Below are 24,235 nucleotides of genomic sequence, written 5' to 3' on the forward strand. Positions count from 1 at the left end.
AAAAAAAAGCAATTCTGAACTGAGAGCCATGACGCATTTTGGAGCATGTGCTACTATTAAAATCAACATAACTGTTCCTCCTTGTAGAAGCAGTCAAAAAGTTAAGGACAAAGCAAATGTAAACGATCTTGCAAGCACCACTAATTTGGCCTTGCGGTGACTCCATTATGCAATTAATATATATATATATATATATATATATATATAACCGTCAATTATGGTACTAAAATATCACTGTATAGTCACCGTTTAGAGAAAACATTATTGTTTTTTTTGGGGAGGCAAACTTATGTTGCTGCTTTCAACAATTTCTGGCATTCACCCCCACTTATGCAGGTTGACGAAAATCTCGGCTTTAGAAACAATGTCTTGCCCCCTTCAAATATATATGTGGCCAACCCTTGTATTTGGTGCCAAGTAGATGCAGAACAAGCAATATATGAGCCCACAGGTTTCCAAACAGTGTCAGTTTGTACGAATGAGGGCTTATTATGATGATGTGAGCTTTTGCTTCGATCATCGAGTTCTGGATTAATCAACCCACTCCTGCTGCTTTCTGCTCAACATTCACAATTATTGCTAAAAGTCAGCACCTGTGCACCGCAGGACCAGCTCCAATCGAATTCTTTAAATGCTTTCGGCACGACCGGTTATTTTCCCCTCGGTTGCACGGCGAAGCAGGCATCAGCGTCAGACGTGTCGTCCGGTTACCAATGAATCTCGGCCAAGAGTGCTAAGCAATTTTGCTGTCAGTTATTTCGCATGCAGTTCTCGTTCTCCAAGCACAGGTCTAGTTCCCTACGCTGCCTATAGTGGTCATGTGGTGGCCTTCCAGAGACATTTTTTTTCTCTCTTCACACGGGCCCTTCATTATTATTTTTCTTTTGTTTCTACTCTTAAGACGCACTGAACGATACTCAAACACTCTTGCCCGTTTACTTCTGCGATGATGCTCTCTGGTCCTACGCTGTAGCACGGCCTAGCAGGTCTGGCAATGTCCTTATTTATCAATTCTTCTAAGAACTTCTGATTAGCTTCCTCGTCAACTATAGTGCGTGTGGCTTCATTACACTTCACCCAGCGTGCACCCTGTCAACGCACTCTGGTTTTAGTCCTTTACAGAGGCGAGCAGAATAACAAAAAGTCCGCAGAATATTCTAGTTTTTTTTTCCTTAGGGCATTTTCTTGAGTAGTTCACGAAGAGAGGGCGCCATGGCGGGAATAATTTTTCGTATAAAAGTGCCCACGAACAGAGCTCATTCAGCAGTTGGCTCAACAGCAGCTCTAAAGTCACCATGGTAAGAAAGCCTGTCCTCTCGATCTCAGAATAGCCGAGCACAGCTTGGGATTACCACATAAGTAACGAAGAAATGCTAAAGTATTGTTCGAGGGACGCTGTAATTTTGAACATTAAAATGCGCCAGCATCACGGTTTATTCACTGATTCATTAGGTAGCACCCCTATCACCTAATATTAATGCGAACATTTCTTTAGTTGTTAAGAAGGAACTTTTTTCTCACATTTCCGTGTACAGCAGATATCGGGATGCAAGTTAAGGAACATGTTAAAGTACTAAAGTTGTTCAATGCAAACGCTGCACACCTTTCCCAAGTTGCTTCCAACCTTGAATTTCCTTTAACACGAAACATTACTGCTAAACAATTTATTATTACAATCTTATAAATTGGGATAGAGCTTTAGAGCCTAATGCAAGATACGTGTTCAAATTCAACCGAAAATGGACATTCTGCATGAGATAACAAGTTTGCAGGAAACTTATATTAGGCAAAGCTATACAGTGATCAGCAAACATCTAAAAAGAATGCACCCTCACAAAATATCTACATGATCCTACAGATCCGTGCCTGCGTCCTCTTGGCTCTTGCCACCAGCGCTTTCGCTGGCTACACCGGCTACGGCTTTGGCCACGGCTATGGTCTCGGCTACGGCTACGGTGGTCTTGGATACGGCTATGGTCTCGGCTACGCCGGCTACGCTCCAGCTGTGCATACTGTCGCTCACGCTGCCCCAGCCGTCGCCACCGTCGCCCACGCTCCAGTCGCCACCTACGCTGCTGCTCCAGTTGTCGCCGCTGCTCCAGCCGTGACCAGGGTCGCCGCCACCTACGCGGCTGCCCCAGTTGTCGCTGCTGCTCCAGCCGTCACCAGGGTTGCTGCCACCTACCACGCCCCAGCCGTTGCCACCTATGCTGCTGCTCCGGTGGCCGCCTACCACGCCGCCCCAGCTGTTGCCACTTATGCCGCTGCTCCAGCTGTCGCCACCTACGCCGCTGCTCCAGCCGTGACCAAGGTTGCCACCACCTACCACGCCCCAGCTGTTGCCGCCGTGGCTCACGCTCCAGTCGCCACCTACGCTGCTGCTCCAGCCGTCGCCACCTACGCTGCCGCTCCAGCTGTCGCCACCTACGCTGCTGCCCCAGCTGTGTCCACCACCACCGTCCACCACGCCCCAGCTGTGGCCACTGTTGCCCACGCTGCCCCAGCTGTCGCTGCCTACCACGCCGCTCCAGTCTACAACTACGGTGTCGGAACCCTTGGTTACGGCGTTGGCCACTACGGCTACGGCCATGGTCTCCTCGGCTACGGTCTGAACTACGGCTATGGTCTTGGCTCTCCCTACCACTACGGTGCCCTTCTCCGCAAGAAGAAGTGTGAGTAGAACTTCTAGGCCTTTTTGCCTGTATATAAATTCCTTCAGTACAGTATATCACCTTCAGTACAGTATATCAATCTCGTCCGCTGTCCTTCATTTCATATTTGTAGTGGGGCCAGCATTTTAATTAGATAGCAATGCTGCATAGGGGATACCGAATGAAGGCGTCCGCCTGTTTCTCAATGACAGTGAATATTCGGTTCAGCTATAAAAGAAAAGGCAAAGACTGTATGCTGTAGATCTAGAATATTTGAGTGATTTACGTCATCTCGATTTCTAACAGTATTGTCTTTTCTTCTTTCTCTTTACAGAGACCATGCAACTGCAACTTACTTGAAGAATAATACAAGTTATGGGCATCGACTTCAACCCTCTATAACCTTCCATAATGGACGCAATGATGAAATAAAGTTGGTAGTCACAACAAAGACAATGCTGTTTGCCATTATTTTCTTCCGTGTTTCGCCATAGGAGCTGAAGAACTAATCAGGTGTCAAGGCCCAATTTAACGAAGGAACCTTTGTTCGGAAATAATGAACGTAAAAAGCTTTTACGTTATCGTGAGGTGGAAAAACTCCGTTTTGTGTATCACCGTGGGCGCTGAAGCATTTTTGTTTTGTTTTTCCTACAATGGTTTGTGCGCGTGGTGATGTTGGGCAATGGATAGCTTCACTGAAATAAGTATTACAGCTATAACCTCATTTCACCCTCAACAGCCTCTGACCCCGTCTTAAGTTGGACATGAAATATGACTTATGTTTGGCATAGACTTCAACAGCAAACATTTATATGTAATGCATTTCAATCGCCATTCTTTGCTTTTTTTACAGCGAAGCTGTTCAGGGCTTGTTTCCCTGGACCGTGTCCGCGTGTCGAAAAATAACTATCTTCATCAGCATTATTCGGCTTCATGTGCGTGGCACTTTTCCAGTTTCCCGCCAGTTGCGCCTTAGGACAGGTGTCCTAAGGACAGGTGCCCATTGTTGTACCTCTCGCTAATCCAATGCCTCTTTCAATTGTCCCGCGACACTCGGTGGGCGCACGTCCCACCAATCGTTGTGCCCCTTTGTCTCTTGATGTAGAGATCCAGCTAGCACTGTTATAGGCAGTTGGCCGCAGGATTCGCTTTGGGACGGACGCTAGTTTAACCACACCTTCTAGGATTATGACTTCAGGATCCTGACGATGCTGTGCAGTGGGTCGCGGCTATGAACGCTGTGGCCCATACGCTAGTCTATGACGATGGGGCAGACGATGACGCAAACGCACTACTTGGTCATCACGCCGGGCGAAAACAAGACATCGGTGTCTTTGCTCTTTGATAAACATGCCGAAAACACTCAATATAGTCAATAATGATGATATATAAATTCAATATAACAATATTCACTATAGCGGACCCACCATAGTCACAGCTTCGCTGGCTTCCATCTTCACAGTAGTGGAAGGGCTCTGAATTTTTTACAGCGAAGCTGTTAAGAGCTCACTCTTCGATGGTCCCGTCCGGCAATAGAATAAACTCTCATTGACCCTATGCTGTATGTGCGAGTGAAAGCGGGCGAGGGCGAAGGACGCGCGCTTTCACGCTGAGCGAACGCACAGCGGAGAGCAAACGCGACTTATGTGCGAGTGAAAGCAGGCGAGGGCGAGGGATGCGCGAGGGACGCGCGCTTTCACGGGGACCGAACGCACGGCGGAAAGCAAACGCGACTTCCCACTGGAAGGGGAGCGGTACGTTTGCGTGCCCGCTCTCCCACTGCGGCGCATGCGCGCAGCCCTGCTGGCCTCTCCCTTAACACTGTCGACAACGGCGTTTAGCCGTTCCGTCACATAGCCAGCGTTTTGACAGCGGTTGTGTGCTGTCACACAAACAACGCGCACAACTGTTGCCGACGGCGGCGGCATGTTGCCCGCGTTCGCACTGAACGCGCGCGGCGTTGGTGACGTGTTTATGATGAACGTGCCAACCTTTGCCGTACACTCTATGGCGGTGTAATGTAGCGACCATAAGGCCATGTGGTAAGTCCCTGTGTCCCGACCATAAGGTCCCTGTGGTCACTAAATAAATTAAAACGACCATATAATATATATTTCTCATTCTTTATTAGTTCAAATAACTAATTACACCATCACATTTTAATAGTCATAATTGGAAATACATAATTCCCACCATAGTACAGCTTCGCTGGTCTTCCATCTCCACCCCAGTGGAAGGGCTGACAGTTCTTTTGTTTGTTTGTTTTTGTTCTGGTAGAATTATTAATTGTCCCTTAGATCCGCATAGAAGGATTTCTTTTGATACTGCTTTGCTCATTACGCGCATAATTGAACGAATGGAGGATGCTATGACTTGAGAAAGAGTCCCCATTTCAAGTGAACTCTCGCGAGAGCATCGTAGAAATACACATGTTCCACTCCTGCCACGGAAGGTGTTGTGCTTTTTCGAGGGTTCAAATTAATTAGGTCTGTGGAAATTTTAGGGAACGCCAGGTGGCGCCGGGAGGATTGGACGCGCTCGTCTCGGCTCCTCAATTTTTCGCCTGTTTTTGCGGTGAAAGCCCTGGGATTTCCACCAAAACTGTCGAGTGCGCGCGGAAGTATGCCGCGACCGTTCTGACACCGAATTTTCGGGCCAACGAAACCGATTTCTCCCATTCTGAAGAGGCTGAAGACCACGCATGCCCAGCCGCCGTACTAGGCTTGACGGCGGAGCGGGCAGCACCGCATCGGCTACTAACACCCGACCTGGGCACAGCGATGGAAACCCAATGAATAACGACCCGGAAACCACAAGGGATAGCATGGATACGGACGATCAAGAGTTGAAAAGCCAACTGGGCTCTGAAACAAATTGCGCCGAGGATTCCCCTTCGTCTGACGAGGCGGTACAAGTGGAGTCAGCCAGCGGCGACGAGAGCGAGCAATATGAAAAGACAAATGCAGATGACGACGAACTCAAAAACGGTCAGTGGCAGCTCGCTATATCGTAACTGGAACGTAAACGATTAAGGAAGCAAGCGCGGAACCTCGAAGGACCCAGGCAGGCCAGCGATTTTCAACGGGCGGGATCGCTAAGCCTAACGACAACAACAATGAAAAACATGGCGTCGGCGGGCGCCTGAAACCCGCGGAGTTGTCGAGAACAACACATGTGGCAGTAACGGAACACCTATGAAGGAGCACGGCCGCAGGCGCGATGTAACAGGTGCGACGAGAGGCCGCCGACGCTCACGAGCGGCGCCTCTACCTAGGAACGATATGAAAATTACAATACGGCCCAAACCAGGGCTCGTGGTGAGAGGCTTAAAAACCTATGAAGTAGCAAGAGCGATTCGACGTGCTAGTGGAGATTCGGAAACGTGCGAGCGGACAAATTCCTGGTGCGTCTCCGCAATGGATCCAACATCATCATCGCAAGTACTCCGCACGAGCAAGTTGCAGAAAAGATACGGAAAATAAAAGCACTGGAACTCAACAACACCAGACATCTGGTGAATACCTACATTTATACCCCCCAAAGGGTACCTTAAGGGAGTTGTACACGGAATAGAACGTGTAACGCCGGAAGAGGAACTTCTAAACAACCTAAGAGTGCGCACCCAGGGCGTCACAATCGTCCAGGCACGCATGCTACGAAAATATTAGACGGCATTGATAACCTTTCACGGATCCATTGTGCCAGGTTTCGTGTATTACCATGGTGGTGAGGTGCCTTGTGTACCTTACCAACCGACGAGACAATACTGCAAACTGTATAAAAGCCAGGGACACAGGACAGACGTCTGTCCGACACCTACGGTGAATGTGTGCAGTGACTGCAGACTTAAAAACCCACCAAACGAGCACGAGTGTGTTCCCGAGTGTACTCTGTGCGGAAGGGCTCATCCCACAGCGGCAACGGAATGCACCAAGAGACTTAAACCGGTACCCCAACGGGGTAAACCACCACAACAGCCACCGAAATATCAAAACGGTCAGCAATCCAAAGGAATCCTTAAGCGCCGATGGTTTAGTTCGGATCGAACGGACTTGGACCTATCGGAGGAGACCGACACGGGATCACGCTCTAGGTCCCGATCCTGATTTAACTCCAGCTAGAAATCCAGATCCAACTCTCGGGACCGCTCCAGCTCTAGAGAGGGCAACCGAGGGAAGGACCATGTGGGAGCCCAACAAAGGCAACAACATGACAACATGAAGGACAAGAATAAGAAGAGCAAGAAGACGTCGCAGCAGCAGAAGCTGCAGCAGCGGCAGCAGCAGCAGCAGAAAAACAGGGTAAGCTGGGCAGCAGCAGCCACCCAACCTCCTCCACACCATACGAAAACTACTCACACACAACTCTCACGACTAGAGAAAGAATTAGAGTTAATGAGCGTAAGGATGGGGGATGTAGAAAGAGAAAATAGGCAACCTAGAAGCCAACAAAAGCAGCAACCACAACAACAGCACGAGAAATGCACCCGAACCTCCCGCTACGGTAGCACAACAACACAACGCATCAAGAACGAGCGAAGAGTCTACAGTCACGATATCGTTTCTGAAAGAAGCCATAAAAGAAATAATTGCCTCCGTCGTCGAACAAGTCACGGCACTGGTAGACAGAAAAGTAGAAGCTATGGAAAAGAAAATCCAAGCGCAACAAATAGAATTCACAAAAGCATTGAGAAAGCATACCAATGGTAGCTAGATAAGGGAAACAGCAGAAAAAGCATACAACAGGCAAGGCCTAATAAGCACGACACAAGAATCCACCGAAAATGCCTAACCGACCAGCAAAAACTAGCGAAGAGTGCGAGGTATGGCAGTGGAACTGCCGTGGATTTCGACAGAAGAAGGGAGAGCTATTACAGCTGGTGGCCTCTGTCATTTGGCCACCAGCTGTAATAGCCCTACAAGAGGTTGGAGTCAAGCCAAGCCTACAGGGTTACGATACTCACGGTGAAGACGTCAATAGAAACAGTAAATGAAAGTAGCGACATTAGTCAACAAATCCATAGCGGCAATACAGCATAAACCAATACCACATACCATTACAGAAATTTATGTAAAGGCAAGAAAAATAACTGTGCATTTATATTAAACATTTGTAGCCCACCTAATTACAGAAAGATAACCTTCGATCAGCTCTTTGGAGACGCAGTAAAACTAGCGATACACAACTCTCTAATATTTGTGGGCGACCTTAATGCAAAAGATCCAAGTTGGGGATGCCTAACGCAGGATAACAAAGGGAAGAACATTTCAAAACAAATAGAAGAGACAGGCATGGCACTCCTAACAGATCCAACAATCCCAACAAGAATAGGAAACAGTAAATCCAATGACACAAGTCCGGATCTAACCATGTTCAAAAATTGTCAAGCTGTGGAGTGGTGCAACACCCTAGAAAATCTAGGCAGTGACCACTATATTATATGCTCCACGATACACATAAACCAAATCCGTAAAAAGATTGGCGCAGGCAAAATAACGGACTGGCATGCGTTTAGAATATCACTGGAAGAACGGATGACCTCCACAGACATAGCAACCTTAAATGAATGGTGCGACGAAATAAGAAGTCAAAAAGAAAGGCACACAAAGGAAATAAGAAGAACAAACCAGGCACCTGAGGTCGACTCCCACCTATTATATCTCTGGGAAGCAAGGAGAAGCCTTACAAAAAGATGGAAAAGGCAGAAGCGTAACGGCAAATTAAAGGCAAAAATCAAAGATATCACCCAGCGTGCAGGACAATACACCAATCAACTAGCCTCAACAAATTGGGCCAGATTCTTCAAACGACAAGCTAATGGCGCTTGCTCTACACAATATGATTGAAGAATTAACCGAAGCACAGCTACGAACACAAGAAAATCGCCTGCTCCAGACTCCAACAGGCAGAGAAGTCTTAAGCAAGTTAGGGCCGTGATGCACTAATACAAAAACATCAAGAAACTAATTAAATACCCAACGAACTTAGAGAATGGTACAAAGTACACAGTATCCCCCATACCAAATAACATGGATCCTACCCTGCATTCTGGGAGCAGAACGGCTAGGGCGCAATACATAGAAAAAATGACAAAATACATGAATACGGCAAGGTTCACTGACGCTGCGCCTTATCAGACAGATGCACGGAAGGCGGTGGCAGTGGTCACGGACCATAGAGGAAAAATTACAGCCTGCGCTTCAATAGATTGCGCTTCTACTACAGCAGCAGAAGAGGTTGCAATTGCGCTGGCAATAAGAGAGGGCTGGACGCGAAAAGCTCCATTAACGATAATCACAGACTCACAGAAAGCTTGCAGAAACTATCTAAGGGGCAAAGTTGGAGCACAAACGCTCCGAATACTTGTCGGGACTGGATCGGGGCACGAGGGCGTCCCCGGGAACCTGCATGCGGACGGGGCGGCTTGAGGCTTTGCTAATCACCGTGCCGCCCCAGACTCTGTAATAGAGGACCTTACACCCCTAGACCCTTGCTTTGCAACAATTCTGAAATACGTAAGAGCAAATAGAAAGATCTATCCACCCCCGCACGGCAAACTCAGCGCTGCGGAGGCAACCGCGTTGAGAAGATTACAGACGAACACCTGCATAAATTTGCACACACTCCACCTGATCTACCCCACGGCATACAGAGACATATGCCGGTGGTGTGGAGCAACACCAACACTCTTTCACATCACGTGGAAGTGTGCAGAGCACGGAGAAGAACACGAAACAAACGGCACGTGGAACGAATGGGAGGAGCTGCTGTCTAGCCCGGCCCTAGAAGATCAGCTACGACTTATCCAACGAGCTGAGTGGATGGCCCGCGCTAGTTGGGCCTTGGAATAGGCGCACCACCCAGCTGGACAAGCTTCGTCTTTAGCCCCCTACCCCCTCTGGGGACTGGGGTAGGAGTCTGTCCGGTTTCTGAATATAATAAAGTTTTACTACTACCACTACTACTACTACTACTACTACTACTACTACTACTACTACTACTACTACTACTACTACTACTACTACTACTACTACTACTTCTGTAGTGAAGAAGAGGAAGAAGTGCTCTTGCGTCTGTCGCTGTGCGCACCATCAGCGTTCGTGGACTGCCTCGATTGCGTGAGACGTCTAATAAATCGTCATATCACATTTGGTGGAGGTGCTGCAATCCCCGACCTCACCCTAGAACTTCGCAGCCGAACGTTGCCGACTGCTTCAGCCGCTACCATGCTCGAGCCTACCGACAATCCGCCTGCAGCTTCCGCCGCGCCCATCATTTGCGGCGCCGTCCAGCGGCAGCGGGACCCCCCCGTCTTTAGCGGAGCCGGTGAGACTGACGTGGAAGATTGGCTCTCTACCTATGAGCGCGTCAGTGAGAACAAGTGGGATGACCCGACGAAGTTACGTTCCGTCATCTTCTATCTTGCTAACGTTGCGAACCTCTGGTTCCGCAATCATGAGCGGGACCTCCAAACCTGGTCCGCTTTCAAGGCAGCATTCACGGAAGTCTTCGGCCGCCCAGCCTTACGAAAGCTCCGTGCTGAACAGCGTCTACGCCAGCGCGCTCAACAGCCCGGCGAGACCTACACCAGCTACATAGAGGATGTCGTCGATATTTGCGCCCGCGTCGATTCTACCATGAGTGAAGAGGACAAGGTGAAGCACATCCTCAAGGGCATCGAGGACGACGCATTTCAAATGCTTCTCGCGCGAAACCCTTCATCTGTCGCAGCTGTCGTCACTCTTTGCCAGAGCTTCGATGAGCTGCGTCGCCAGAGGGTCCTTGCGCTGCTGCACCCGGCCACTCTCTCTCGGGCCTCACGCTTCCCTCCAACTCCTCGCCAGAATCCTCACTCTCCGTTCAGATTAAGGATTTTATTCGTGAGGAGGTGGCGCGCCAACTGTCTATGCTGCCTCTCAGCGATCGACCCCTACAGCCTGACACATCTCTGGCCGCTCCCATTAGGAGAGCCATTCGCGAGGAACTTGCCGACTCGCTACCTTTGGCTCAACCATGTCCTCCCGTGGCGGCACCTCTGAGCTATGCCGCAGTCGCAGCGCGACCTGCGCCGCCAACATTCGCATTTCCTGCGACAGTGCGACCTCAAGCAGTGCCAACTCCCGTGTCGCCTCCTATTCCGCCTCGAAGCCAAGTTCAGAACCCTTGGCGCACACGCGACAACCGACCCATATGTTTCGCTTGCGGTTTCGCCGGCCATGTCGCGCGCTTCTGCCATCGTCGCATGCCACCTACTAACCCTGCTGTCTCAACGCCTGGGTATGGATATTCCCACGATGCTACCGGCCATTCCCTGCATCCCGACCCAGAGTATCCGCCGTCTTCTCGACGCCCTGTCGGCAACCATCGTTCTCCGTCACCACGTCGCCGCTCGCTTTCCCCCTTACGTCGTCGCCAGTCACCTAGCGAGGGAAACTAGTTGCTGCAGTTCTGCAGGCACGAACTGCCAGCTTCGCGACTTCTACAAGGCCTGCACAGTCGCCACGCAATTTACTGGACGTTTTGGTTGAAGGAACCGCCACAATTGCGCTTATTGATACTGGGGCTGCGGTTTCTGTTATGGACGAAAAGCTTTGTCGTAAGCTCCGCAAGGTCACCACGCCGTTGTCTGGTTTGCTACTGCGTACCGCGAGTGCGCAGCATATAGCGCCGCTCGCTCAATGTACCGCAAGAGTGCTCATTGCCGACGTTGTTTATGTTGTTGAATTTTTCGTGCCTCCTTCATGTTCACATGACATCATTCTTGGCTGGGACTTCTTGTCTCACCATCGTGCCATCATCGACTGTGCTCGGGCCGAAGTGGCGCTTTTCCCGCTTTCCGAAGCCTCGCTGCCTGACCCTTCTGAAAGTAAAGCCGCCAAGCTCACGGTTGTCTCCGATACGAACATACCACCCGAAATGTCGGTTCTTGTGCCCGTATCTTGCTCCGCCGCGCCACACGCTACGGTGCTTTTTACACCATCACCTATTTTTCTACGTCGCAAGGCTCTACCTCTACCATTTGCCGTCCTCAACACTGTATCTGGATTATCCACTATGCTTGTGTGTAACCCGCTTCAATCCCCTGTGACCTTACTGCGTGGAGAATCCCTTGGTCGTGTTCAGCCCCTTCACCCGCTTCACATTCTCGATACTTCCGACGACATGGCCTGTTATGAGCTCGACGCCCTCACTTCTCCATTGCTGTGCGCATCGTCATCATCATCATTGTCGTCGTCGTCGTCAGACGTTCTTGAATCTGCCTTGGACGCCGATCTGCCACCTGCGTACCGCCAGCAAGTCCTCGCGCTTCTTCAGAATTTTCGCTCGTCGTTTGATTGCGACCAACCATCCCGGAGACGTACGGCGACCGTCACTCACAGCATCCACACCGGTTCCCATCCACCATTACGCCAGCGACCATACCGCGTGTCGGCAGCCGAGTGACAAATAATTACCGAGCAAGTCGACGATATGCTGCATCGTGGCGTCATTCGGCCTTCCCAGAGTCCTTGGGCGTCTCCTGTAGTATTAGTACGCAAGAAGGACGGCTCAATACGCTTTTGTGTGGATTACCGTCGGCTCAATAAGATAACTCGTAAAGATGTCTATCCGCTGCCTCGGATAGATGACGCCCTCGACTCCCTACAAGGCGCGGAGTACTTCTCATCTTTGGATCTTCACTCCGGCTATTGGCAAGTGCCGATGGCTGAAGACGACTGTGAGAAGACCGCTTTCGTCACGCCCGACGGCTTGTATGAATTTACCGTAATGCCATTCGGGCTCTGCAACGCGCCCGCTACTTTCGAGCGTATGATGGACACTATCCTTCGTAACTACAAGTGGAAAACATGTCTATGCTATCTTGATGATATTGTCGTGTTTTCGCCCGATTTCCCGACGCACCTCGTTCGCTTGCGTGAGATCCTGACGTGTCTCACCTCTGCCGGCCTCCAATTCAACATCAAAAAGTGCCGTTTTGCTGCCCGCAAGTTAACAATATTGGGACACGTTGTTTCGAAGGATGGTGTACTTCCTGACCCAGCCAAGCTTCGCGTGGTCGCAGAGTTTCCGATGCCCACTACTCTTAAGGCACTCCGCAGCTTTATAGGGCTCTGCTCTTACTTTCGGCGTTTTGTGCGCAATTTTGCCACTATTATCGCACCACTGACCAATTTGCTTACGGCTAGCAGCGGCATCTCCGCGTGGTCAACTTCGTGTGACGACGCCTTCAAGCAACTACGTCGTCTACTTACTTCGCCGCCGATTCTTCGACACTACGATCCGACAGCGCCCACAGAGCTACACACGGACGCCAGTGGCATCGGACTTGGTGCAGCTTTAGCTCAACGGAAAGACGACTACTACGAGTACGTCGTCGCATATGCGAGTCGCACTTTAAAGAAGGCAGAAGCCAACTACTCTGTCACAGAGAAAGAGTGCTTGGCCATTATTTGGGCTCTCGTCAAATTTCGTCCATACCTGTATGGTCGCCCGTTTGACATTGTTACCGACCACCACGCCCTTTGCTGGCTGTCCTCGTTGAAAGATGCGTCAGGTCGCCTCGGCCGCTGGGCACTTCGCTTACAAGAATATAACATCCGCGTTGTCTACCGATCGGGCAGAAAGCACTCCGACGCCGATGCGCTTTCCCGATCACCGCTACCTTCCGATGTGGCTTCAGTGTCAACGCCCTTCGCATCCATGTCGACGATCAACGTCGCTGATATGCCGGCCGAGCAGCGTAAGGATCCCCTGCTTTCAACTATGCTGAATTTCCTCCACGATCCATCCGTCACAACCTCTTCTCGAACACTTCGTCGCCAAGCCGCTCACTTTGCTGTCCACGACAACGTCCTTTACCGCAGAAATTATTTGCCTGATGGTCGCAAATGGCTGCTTGTGATACCACGACACATGCGTACTGACATATGCGCTTATTTCCATGCCGCTCCTCATAATGGTCACGCCGGCGTTCTGAAAACGTACACTCGGCTGAGGCAACGTTTCTACTGGCACGGCATGTATCACTTCGTGCGCCAGTACGTACGCGCTTGCACGGCGTGCCAAAGGCGTAAAATTCAACAGCGCCCTCCTGGCGAGTTACAGCCGCTCCCCTGCCCGGCCCGGCCATTTGATCGCGTCGGCATAGACCTATACGGGCCACTTCCCTACAGTTCCTCGGGTAACCGATGGATAATTGTAGGCGTCGACCACTTGTCGCGCTACGCCGAGACTGCCGCACTTCCGGCGGCTTCTGCGCGTGACGTTGCCTTCTTCATCTTGCGGAACTTCGTTCTTCGACATGGAGCACCACGCGAACTGCTCAGCGACCGGGGGCGTGTGTTCCTGTCCGAAGTAATAGAAGCCCTTCTCGCTGCATGCAGCATCGTTCACCGCAAGTCTACCGCCTACCACCCACAAACGAACGGCTTGACAGAGAGGTTCAACCGCACACTCGGTGACATGTTGACTATGTACGTTGCCTCGGACCACAGTAACTGGGACACTGTTTTGCCGTTCGTAACGTATGCCTATAATACCGCCACACAAGCTACCACTGGCTTTTCGCCATTCTTTCTGTTATATGGCCGCGAGCCCTCGTGTACAATGGACACCCTGCTCCCATACCGACCCGACGCTTCTGAATGCACGCCAGTGTCTGAAGCCGCCAAATACGCAGAGGACTGTAGGCAGCTCGCCCGTACCCTTACGACCGCCGCCCAAGGTCGCCAAAAGCTGCGGCATGACAGTAACGTGCCTACACCACATTTTCCGCCTGGTTCCCTTGTTTGGTTGTGGATACCACCTCACAGCCCTGGCCTTTCAACCAAACTTCTTGCACGCTATGATGGTCCCTACCGCGTCATCGACCGTACCTCGGCTGTTAACTACGTTGTCGAGCCTGTGACGCCATCACACGACCTTAGACATCGCGGACGTGACACGGTTCATGTCAGCCGACTTAAGCCATACTATGACCCCCTGATCCTACCTACGCCGTAGGTCGCCAGGATGGCTCATCTTCTCTCCCGGGGGCCATTGTAGTGAAGAAGAGGAAGAAGTGCTCTTGCGTCTGTCGCTGTGCGCACCATCAGCGTTCGTGGACTGCCTCGATTGCGTGAGACGTCTAATAAATCGTCATATCACACTACTACTACTACTACTGTGGAAATTTCTATGCCAACTCTCGAGAATATTGCCGTGAAACACAGCGCCGCCACATGACGGAACGATCAGGCTTAGTTTGATGCAGAGGCATTACGCCTTATCTCTTAGGTTACACCTGTAATCTTGAGGCCATGTCCGTCACCTAATGGTGCGTGGGATGAGACCGATGGAAGTCCATCATTGTTGTTAACTTCAAGTGTATTGCGCGTTATGTTCAGAACACAGAGAACGGTCATGACAGTAATGGATGGGAGAACGCTGGCTCCGCTGCAAAGTCTATTGAGCGCAGCGTTAGGGTGTGTCCACTTGGCTTCGTCATTTTTGCAGCTGTCATTTCGTCATTTTTGCGGTGCGCATCTCGCGGCTTGGGAAATTTTCTAGCCATCCATGCGCGAGTCACGCCTACACTTTGAATAACGCGCCGGCATGTCAATGGCGCCGAAGGAGGGTATAATTTTCGGAAGTACAGATTTAATTGCATTTAAGTTTGTCCCGTTGAAGGTTCTGCCACATTTTGCCTTTGCTTAATAATGCATTTTACAACCGCACTAAAAGTATTAGCCTGCTTCTAACCTATCCGTGACTTCTATATGCTGTTTTCCTATACTTGCTTTCTCCCTGTTAATTTAGGAGTCCTTGCAGACTTTATGAAATGTAGTGAACCATAATCAACAGTCAGCGAGGATAGTTCTCTCAAGTTTGATATTTTTATTCATGAAGGGCGGCAATGAAGACAATAATCAAAGCATTCGGATGGCTGTTTCGGCCTCGGCAATCTGTGTATTCCTCCATCCTTCATTTCGTACATAAAGAAGGGTACTGGCTTTGGCTAGCTGTTAACCATTCGTGATAAATGTATTCGGCGCACAACTTGAACGAGGCATAGGAAACATCAGACACAAGCGCAAACTTTCAACTGGTTTTAATGGTAGGAAGTCAAGTGGTTTTATATATACATAAGTGTGACGTCAGTTGGCACCCATTGTGTAACTCCAATGGTCCACTGGTTATCTCCCCCACGCATTACATTTCCAGCCCAGCTCTATTTCTTTCTCTTAATGTCAACTAGAGTATCCGCTCTGCCCTATTGCTCTCTGATCCACACCGATCACCTCCTTTCTCTTACCGTTACGCCTAACATTTTTCGTTCCGTCGCTCTTTGTGAGGTCCTTAACTTGTTCTCGAGGTTCTTTGTTAACCTGCATGTTTCTGCCCCATATGTTAGCACCGGTAGCATGCAATGATTGTAAACTGTTCTTTTCAACGACAGTGAAAAGCTCCCAGTCAGGATTTGGCAATGCCTGCCGTATGCATTCAAGCTCATTTTCATTTTCCCGTAAATTTCCTTCTCATAATCAGGGTGCCCTGTCAGTAATTGATCTAGATAAACGTACTACTGTACAGACTCTAAACTCGCGAGAAGAGAAGCGCAGTCGAGGACGGCACAAAACTACCTGAGCTGATGAAATTCAGAAATTTTCAGTTGGAAATTGGAATGAGCTAGCGCAATACAGGGCTAATTGGAGATCGCACGTCCTGCAGTGGACATAAAAATAGGCTGATGATGTTAAAGAAGTATGACGTAACATGAAAGGCATCATCAAGTATGCATGTGTAATCAAGTAAACCGATTTGCACACGTCCATTCACAATAGCACGATAGGCAGTTAAATTATAAATAATACGTATCAGACCTAAAAGACACACATATCGATGGCCTATGAATATATAGCCCAGCTTTCGCAAACTCGGCCCCGTTAAGATAACTAAGCTCTTTTTGTGATAGCCCCAATGAAGCCACACTGACGCAGTTTTTCCCAAGGCGTAAAATTTCTGCCACTTGAATTATCTCTCGTGTAGTGTGATCATTGTGCATTGCTGCAACCTTGCAGTCACTGTACAATGGCTGACAGCCGCGAACACGACAGTGCACCAAACCCAGATGCCCTTGCACCGTCTTATGTACGTTATTGCTATGTTGCCGGAGCCTGTCTGTCAGTCATCTGCCAGTTTGGCATATGTACTTTTTCCCTTAGTTAAGCGGAAGCAAATATACCACCTTTTCTGCGCATTCCCCATACTGATCTTTTTTAGACGATGGGAGACTTCATGAAAGTACGGCATTACAGCCGTCCCTCGAATCCGACTGTTCACAATCTCACATCTTCTCGGTTCAAATCATCAGTTCAGTGTTTTGGGTCTGATATTTATTATTTAGAATTTAACTGGCTATCCTGCTATTCGAATGCACCTTTACAAGTATGTTCTGTTGATTACACATGCACATTTTATTGTGTATTTCATGTTACCTCACGCTTATTTATGTACAAAACCACCCGACTTCCTATCAATAAAACCAGTTGAAAGCTTGCGCTTGGGTCTGTCGCTTCCTAGTCCTGGTTTCAAGTGCCGCGCACTTAACATTTATCATGATTCGTACTTCAGTTTCTGAGACGGTATATTGTAAGCTTACGCAGCTAAAACGGAAATGAAAACTTAGGATTAGTGCAATGCCTGCCAGACGCATAAATTTCATATGAAGAGCATATCTGCATGCATTTGTCACAAAACATAGAATTGGCCAGAGAACCGGTGGGGCTACCTGCCGGTGGACCTAAATTTCTTAACACTAATCTTGATTACGTAAAATCAGTGATCGCGCTTCTCTACACATCTAGTTTGATCGAGCCGATGTGGCGGTGCCTAACTAGACTTCAATTGAAAAGTTAGCGTGTAGAACGGTGCTACTATTCCGGTTACCGTGCGTTCATCACGGTATACTAATTTGAAAAGCACGTCTCTCACCTCTAACACTGCTACTAATGGGGAGGTTGAAAACGAAGCTTGTTGGTGCAAAATTATGAAAATACTTACACGCAGGGCGAAGGGGAAGGACATGATTAGAAAATACGAGTGCATTGTCTTATTAATGTCTAATCTACTCCCGCGTTTTACAGCCACATCAGGTAATGTTAGAAATTGGGTTTGCTTTGTCCGTCCGTCTATACCATCCTTCCACCCATTCCATTACGCTGACATCGACGACCTTCATCGTCATCGACGAGGAACTACAACTGTTTTTCGCCGTCACGAGGCTACCTCGTCATCCCCAGTTTTGACATAGATGAAAGAGGGGAGAAAAAGAAAACTGCTCCACAGGAGTATACGTTGGGTTTTGAAGCAATGGAAGTGAAGCAGTGTGCACTTGCAAGTTGATGGCGCTAGCAACTAAGCCATCATTTTTGTTGCTAACATGATATTTATTGCATCGTGTATAATACTATATACGAGAAATGAGCAAGCACTAGACAACACATCACATATTGATGCACCAACGGTATTTCGGCACTTGTTGCATGGCTTTGCGCTGCACACAATCTCTGAGAAAAGTGGCGTCTGTTCACGTATTTCGGAGCGCAAGAAAAATAATAAGTAAAAAAAAAACAAAATAAGTAAGAGTTACCAAGATAATTACGGCCAACTGTTTTCAAATAGTAAAATGTTGAACTACCTCAAGAAAAGAAAACAGGATTAGCAGGAGCCTTTGGTCAAAGAGTGGCGAATGAAAGGTTAAATACAGTATACATTTTAACTAAATAAATCAAGCCTACTCAGTCAAATATAGTCTCCATGGGAGTGCAAAAGTCTGTCCATGTCAGCATAGCCCCTACACAATTCTATCCACAGTGCCTCTTCTGCGCAGAGCCTGGTTCCCTGGGCACATAGTAGTGTGTTGCAGAGAGGCACCACTCAATCCTCCGAACCCTTACCACACCAACGAGCTTTGGGAGAGAGCCTTGGCCAGCTCCGACCTCGAAGATCAGCAATGGCTGATGGCGAGGGCCCAGGACGTGGCCCGAGCTCAAGGCATTCTGGAATGAGGACGCCTCTCCAAAGCTGCATTTACATAATAAAGATGTTTATTCTCTCTTTCTCTGCCGAAGTCGGTAATTAGAATTCCAGACCATGCGGTAATGTCGTACAGGAACGAAGGTACGTACACCAGAAACAAGCAAAATTAGGACTTCATAACATGGTTAGCATTCTTTGCATACTTCAGCCGTTTTGAGCATACGTATCTATCTATCTATCTATCTATCTATCTATCTATCTATCTATCTATCTATCTATCTATCTATCTATCTATCTATCTATCTATCTATCTATCTATCTATCTATCTATCTATCTATCTATCTATCTATCTATCTATCTGTGTATATAGCTATCTTTCAATCCATCCATCTCTCTGTTTATCTATCTATATGTCTGTCTATCAGTCTATCTACCGGTCTAGCATATTACGCCTACGCAATGGCCAACGTTGTCTACCTGCTTGGGCCACTAGGTATGCGCTCCTTGTCGTGATGACGTCGGGGTAATTGGAACGTCGCCATTCCAGCTTCGCAATCCGGCTCTAATGATGTGGTCGTCTTCACGCCTGTTACCGCGATCTCCATGGCTACAATTTGTAAATAGCAATGTTTGCCGTAAAGTTACTACTTAGGGTTATTTAGTGATATATTGTTAGACGATTCTGCATTTAGATTTCTCGTGCAAACGATGTCCGCCTGTTTGTGCACTACAGCACAATGATTACAAGGGTGCTATGTGCCACATATGGATTTTACAAATTGCTTAAATTCATCGCCAAAACAGCCTTTATGCATATGACTTTTATTTTCAGATTAATGCTTTAAATAATACTTTTCTATACGTCCGCACCACCCTCCCCCACTGGGTTCTTGTCTCATTACCTGTAGTTGGTGAGAGCAATTAGTTAAGGAAGAAGCAGGCAAGCGAAAATAACCTGAAGGCCTTCACTGTGGGTTAATGCTGGAGTCGCAGTAAATGATGTAAGAGTTGAAGGAATCGCTGAAGACGGCTGTCTGCTTTCTTCTCTATTCCAAAGCATTCTCTAATGGGAGCTCGGCCATCTTTGTTGCGACAGCTTAGATGCGCGTCAAAGTTTGTTTCCGCAATTTTGTATATTGCTCCGGCCAAGCTACGCCATGCGATCTGCTCCATCAGCTCTGCAGCGGCACCAGGACAGCACTATGTATTCCGCTGCTAGCACCATCATTGCGCTTAGACACACTAACGCTCGTCATGAGCAGCTATATACATACCACGCCTTAGTACATACAGTATTCTGAGAAAACCGAACAACAGTCCTCAAGAACAAACTATCTATTCTTTTCATCAGTAATTGACAACCCCCCACGGTTTTTCGTAGGTCTCATCTCAGGAACCATCAAGGTGCGGCGCCACCAATGCCACTGGTGCTGGTCCGCGTATCAAGCCAACGTTGTGAGACGTCTGGTAGCTGCCGGGACAGTGTTGCCACGGTACCGCAGTTGTTGCCGCTCATGCTCTGTCCCTCCAGCATGTCGTCCTAGCGCAAAGTTAGAACTCTACAGGCTCTTAGTAAACTGTATCGTTAGAACACCGTCAGAAGAGCGTTACTGCTACGTTAGACCTAGCTATTGTTTTCAATGTTTCGTCGTTTAGTGTGGAACAGCCCTTTTCCTTGTAAGTGATTCCCAATCAGCATACGTAAACTTGTAGCTGAAGAGCTCTTATAACTACAGCGCGTGCAGTGTAGTTAAAACTTTTGCATTACTTTCAATTTCCTCATTTTGAAACTTCAAAGAGTCGTTTTGCAGAGTCGTTCCTTTCAGATAATATGTGCCGTGTTTTACTGTAAATAATTACAAGTTGCACGAAGGTATGTGACTATACAAAACATCATCCTAGGCAATATATATCATTAGGGGAGTTCTTTCGCATCGAGTTCTCATAATGTCGCCGTGAGGAAAATATAGACTTACGCAATATGCTTTATACCGGGTCATTATTGATCGCATGGGTGCAATGAATGACAAAGAGTGTACCTAACCTGTTATTACACTTTATTGACATTTCAGCCATTACAACAGCTGCCTTATCGAAACTGTCACACAAACTGCACCTGAATTTCTATTGCATAATTTATTTTTCTTTCAATCAAGGACTGCAGGGAAGCCAGATTACGTTTCATAACGTAATCTAGGGTGCTCGTAAATATAGGGTGCTCGCGCGCCCTATATTTTGGCGTTTTATGCGGTACAGTGAATGTATTGGGCCTTGAAATCTCAATAGTGCATTTAATGTTCACGCCGAATGCTCCAAGGTCTCTGATGCCTCCTTTTATATCACTGGCAAGATTATTAGCATTAGGGTGCAGAGAGGGTGGGGTGGAGAGTCATCACTGATGTGACCAATCAGTCTGCTCTGCTCCAGTTTTCAAAATCACATGCGAACTATTGTGATTACCGTCATCTTGCAATGAAATTTCGTTCCAGGAAGTTTTTCAAATGTTATGGAAAAGAACAAATCACCAGGAGTGGCTGAGTCAAGTTGACATCGCTATCTCCATCTTAAGTGATTATGAAATTCCTTTCGGGCATGATATTATAAAGAAAGCTTAAAGACTTTAAAACATGAAAGGCCTCTGTGTTTTCGCTTAATTACATCAACCACTTGTTACAGCATTCCTCATCTTTCTTTTTGTTTGTTTTGCGGGAGCCTGCAAATGCGTAAGTGAATATCTTTTCACGTCACGCCTTCGAATTTTCCCAGGGCAGTTTTATTAAGGGAATGCATTTACCTAATGTTTGCCATCAGCTACATCTTCACTGGATCTTTCAAAGAAGGCTAGTACCCTCGCAAGAAGCGGCATTTGATGCAGTTTCTTACAGTATGCTGCATTTAATTACTTATCATACGGCATAAAAGCCGTGCGCCAAATGCTTGGCCACCACCAAGCATTTTTGTAACTTAAGCTAGTATTGAAAACTGCAAAATTTTTCCTCCTCGCGCACGCAGTGACAACGTTACGGACAAGGCAAATGTAAGCGCTCTTGCAGCAGCCAATAATGAGGCCTTGCGGTGACTTCATCAGGCAATGTTTCACTCTCTATACGACGTGTTAAGATCAATGTGCTATTCGTTTAGAGAAAATACTATTTGTTTACTTGGAAGGCAAATTTATGTTGATGATTTGAACAATTTCCCGCCCTTTTGCACAACTGAAGGGGGATGATCAAAAGATTGGCTTTCGAAACAATATCTTGCCCTCCTCAAATGAATTTAGATGTGGCCAACCACTATTTTAAGGGCCAAGTTGAAGCAGTACAAATTATAGGTGAGCACACTAGCTCGCAAACTGCGGTAGCACGTTAAAATTAGGGTATATTACTATGGCGTGAATTTTTATTTCCATAATCAAGTTCTTGCGCGACTCAAATCTATTTCTGGTTAAAGTTCACAAATCTTGCTACATGTAACCCGCTGTAACAATACTGAATAAGCTCCAATCCAATTACCCGATAGCTGTAGGCATGACCGGTTATGCCTCTCCTCGGTTTTACGCCACACAGCAATCGTCAGCGTCAGACATCTCGTCCGCCTACAAATGAATCTCGGCCAAGAGTACAAAGTATTTTCGCGGTCAGTGATTTCGCATGCAGGTCTTGTTTTCCACGCTCACGACGCTGCCTATAGTGTTCATGGGGTGTTCTTCCATACACATTTCTTTTTCTTTCTTAGCAGCATCTCACACAGGCCGTTTAATATTGCTGTTTTTTTTTTTCAACTCCAACTACCCATAGAACAATCCTCTGTCACCCTTCCCAGTTTACTTCTGCCATAATGCTTTCTAGCCCTAAGCTGTAGCATGGCCTAGTGTTAGAGCAGGTATCGAAATTTCTTTATTTATCAGTTCTTCTCTGAAACTTCTGACTTGTTTCCTCGTCAAGGGTACGGCGTGTTGCTTCATTACACTTCAACCAGCGTGCACCCCCTCAGCGCACTCCGGTTTTTACTCCTTCACAGAGGCGAGCGGAATAACAAAAAATTGCTGAATCCTCTTGCTCATTTTCTTTCCTTATGGAGCATGTTCTTGAGTAGTTTTCCAAGAGAGGGCGCGGTGCAGGGATAATTTTTCGTATATAAGAGCCCACGAACAGAGCTCATTCAGCAGTTGGCTCAACAGCAGCTCTAAAGTCACCATGGTAAGAATGGCTGTCCTCCCGATCTTTGAATAGCCGAGCACAGCTTGGGATTATCACCTCAGTAAAGAAAATATCCTGATGTACTGTTCGAGAAACCCGCCTTATGCGCAAACATTAGTGTTTATTCATTTCTTCATTAGGTATAGAAGCCTTACAAATTAGTAATTATGTAACCATTTCTGAGTCGTTAAGTAGCAACGTTTTCTTACATTTTGGTGTACAGCGAGTATCAGGACTCAAGTTGAACAACTTGTTAAAGCGTTAAATTGGCACAAAGCAACTCTCATACACCTGTCCCGAGTTATTTCTATTACTGCAATACCTTCAGCGTGAAACATTACTGCCAAACAGTATATGACTACAATGTTGCTATAAATTGGGCTCGACCTGTAGACCATAATGCAAGATCCGCGCTAAAATAGAACAGAAAATGAATATTGAGCATGTGAAAACCAGGGCATTTCAAGCTATGCTAGTGATAAGTAAACCTCAAAAAGACGTCACCCTCACAAAAAGTATATATGACTCTCCAGATCCGTGCCTGCGTCCTCTTGGCTCTTGCCACCAGCGCTCTCGCTGGCTACACCGGCTACGGCTTTGGCCACGGCTACGGTCTTGGCTATGGCTACGGTGGTCTTGGATACGGCTATGGTCTCGGCTATGCCGGCTACGCTCCAGCTGTGCACACTGTCGCTCACGCTGCCCCAGCCGTCGCCACCGTCGCCCACGCTCCAGTCGCCACCTACGCTGCTGCTCCAGTTGTTGCCGCTGCTCCAGCCGTGACCAGGGTTGCCGCCACCTACGCGGCTGCCCCAGTTGTCGCTGCTGCTCCAGCCGTCACCAGGGTCGCTGCCACCTACCACGCCCCAGCCGTTGCCACCTATGCTGCTGCTCCAGTTGCCGCCTACCACGCCGCCCCAGCTGTTGCCACTTATGCCGCTGCTCCAGCTGTCGCCACTTACGCCGCTGCTCCAGCCGTGACCAAGGTTGCCACCACCTACCACGCCCCAGCTGTTGCCACCGTGGCTCACGCTCCAGTCGCCACCTACGCTGCCGCCCCAGCCATCGCCAGCTACGCTGCCGCTCCAGCTGTCGCCACCTACGCTGCTGCCCCAGCTGTGTCCACCACCACTGTCCACCACGCCCCAGCTGTGGCCACTGTTGCCCACGCTGCCCCAGCTGTCGCTGCCTACCACGCCGCTCCAGTCTACAACTACGGTGTCGGAACCCTTGGTTACGGCGTTGGCCACTACGGCTACGGCCACGGTCTCCTCGGCTACGGTCTGAACTACGGCTATGGTCTTGGCTCTCCCTACCACTACGGTGCCCTTCTCCGCAAGAAGAAGTGTGAGTACATCCTTTAG

At 48.3% G+C, this 24,235-nt stretch overlaps 1 protein-coding gene across 1 annotated transcript; it reads left to right on the top strand.

The window, feature by feature from the left end:
- Window positions 1-1,272: 1,272 nt before the first annotated feature.
- On the top strand, window positions 1,273-24,235 carry LOC119444852 (fibroin heavy chain-like). The gene is made up of 5 exons (XM_037709194.2): window positions 1,273-1,298; window positions 1,859-2,670; window positions 6,805-6,952; window positions 22,827-22,871; window positions 23,405-24,235. The coding sequence occupies exons 1-5, from the start codon at window positions 1,296-1,298 to the stop codon at window positions 24,233-24,235; spliced, it is 1,839 nt and encodes a 612-aa protein (XP_037565122.2). The 5' UTR covers window positions 1,273-1,295.

The sequence above is a fragment of the Dermacentor silvarum genome, chromosome 3 (assembly GCF_013339745.2).
Source record: "Dermacentor silvarum isolate Dsil-2018 chromosome 3, BIME_Dsil_1.4, whole genome shotgun sequence".
Taxonomy (NCBI): domain Eukaryota; kingdom Metazoa; phylum Arthropoda; class Arachnida; order Ixodida; family Ixodidae; genus Dermacentor; species Dermacentor silvarum.

Excerpts from the sequence above, each read along its gene's own strand:
- LOC119444852 (XM_037709194.2), top strand. Across the intron at positions 2,671-6,804 it reads GCCCTTCTCCGCAAGAAGAA|CTCTAGAGAGGGCAACCGAG; the intron begins GTGTGAGTAGAA and ends GGACCGCTCCAG. Across the intron at positions 6,953-22,826 it reads AGCAGCAGCAGAAAAACAGG|AGCTCATTCAGCAGTTGGCT; the intron begins GTAAGCTGGGCA and ends GCCCACGAACAG.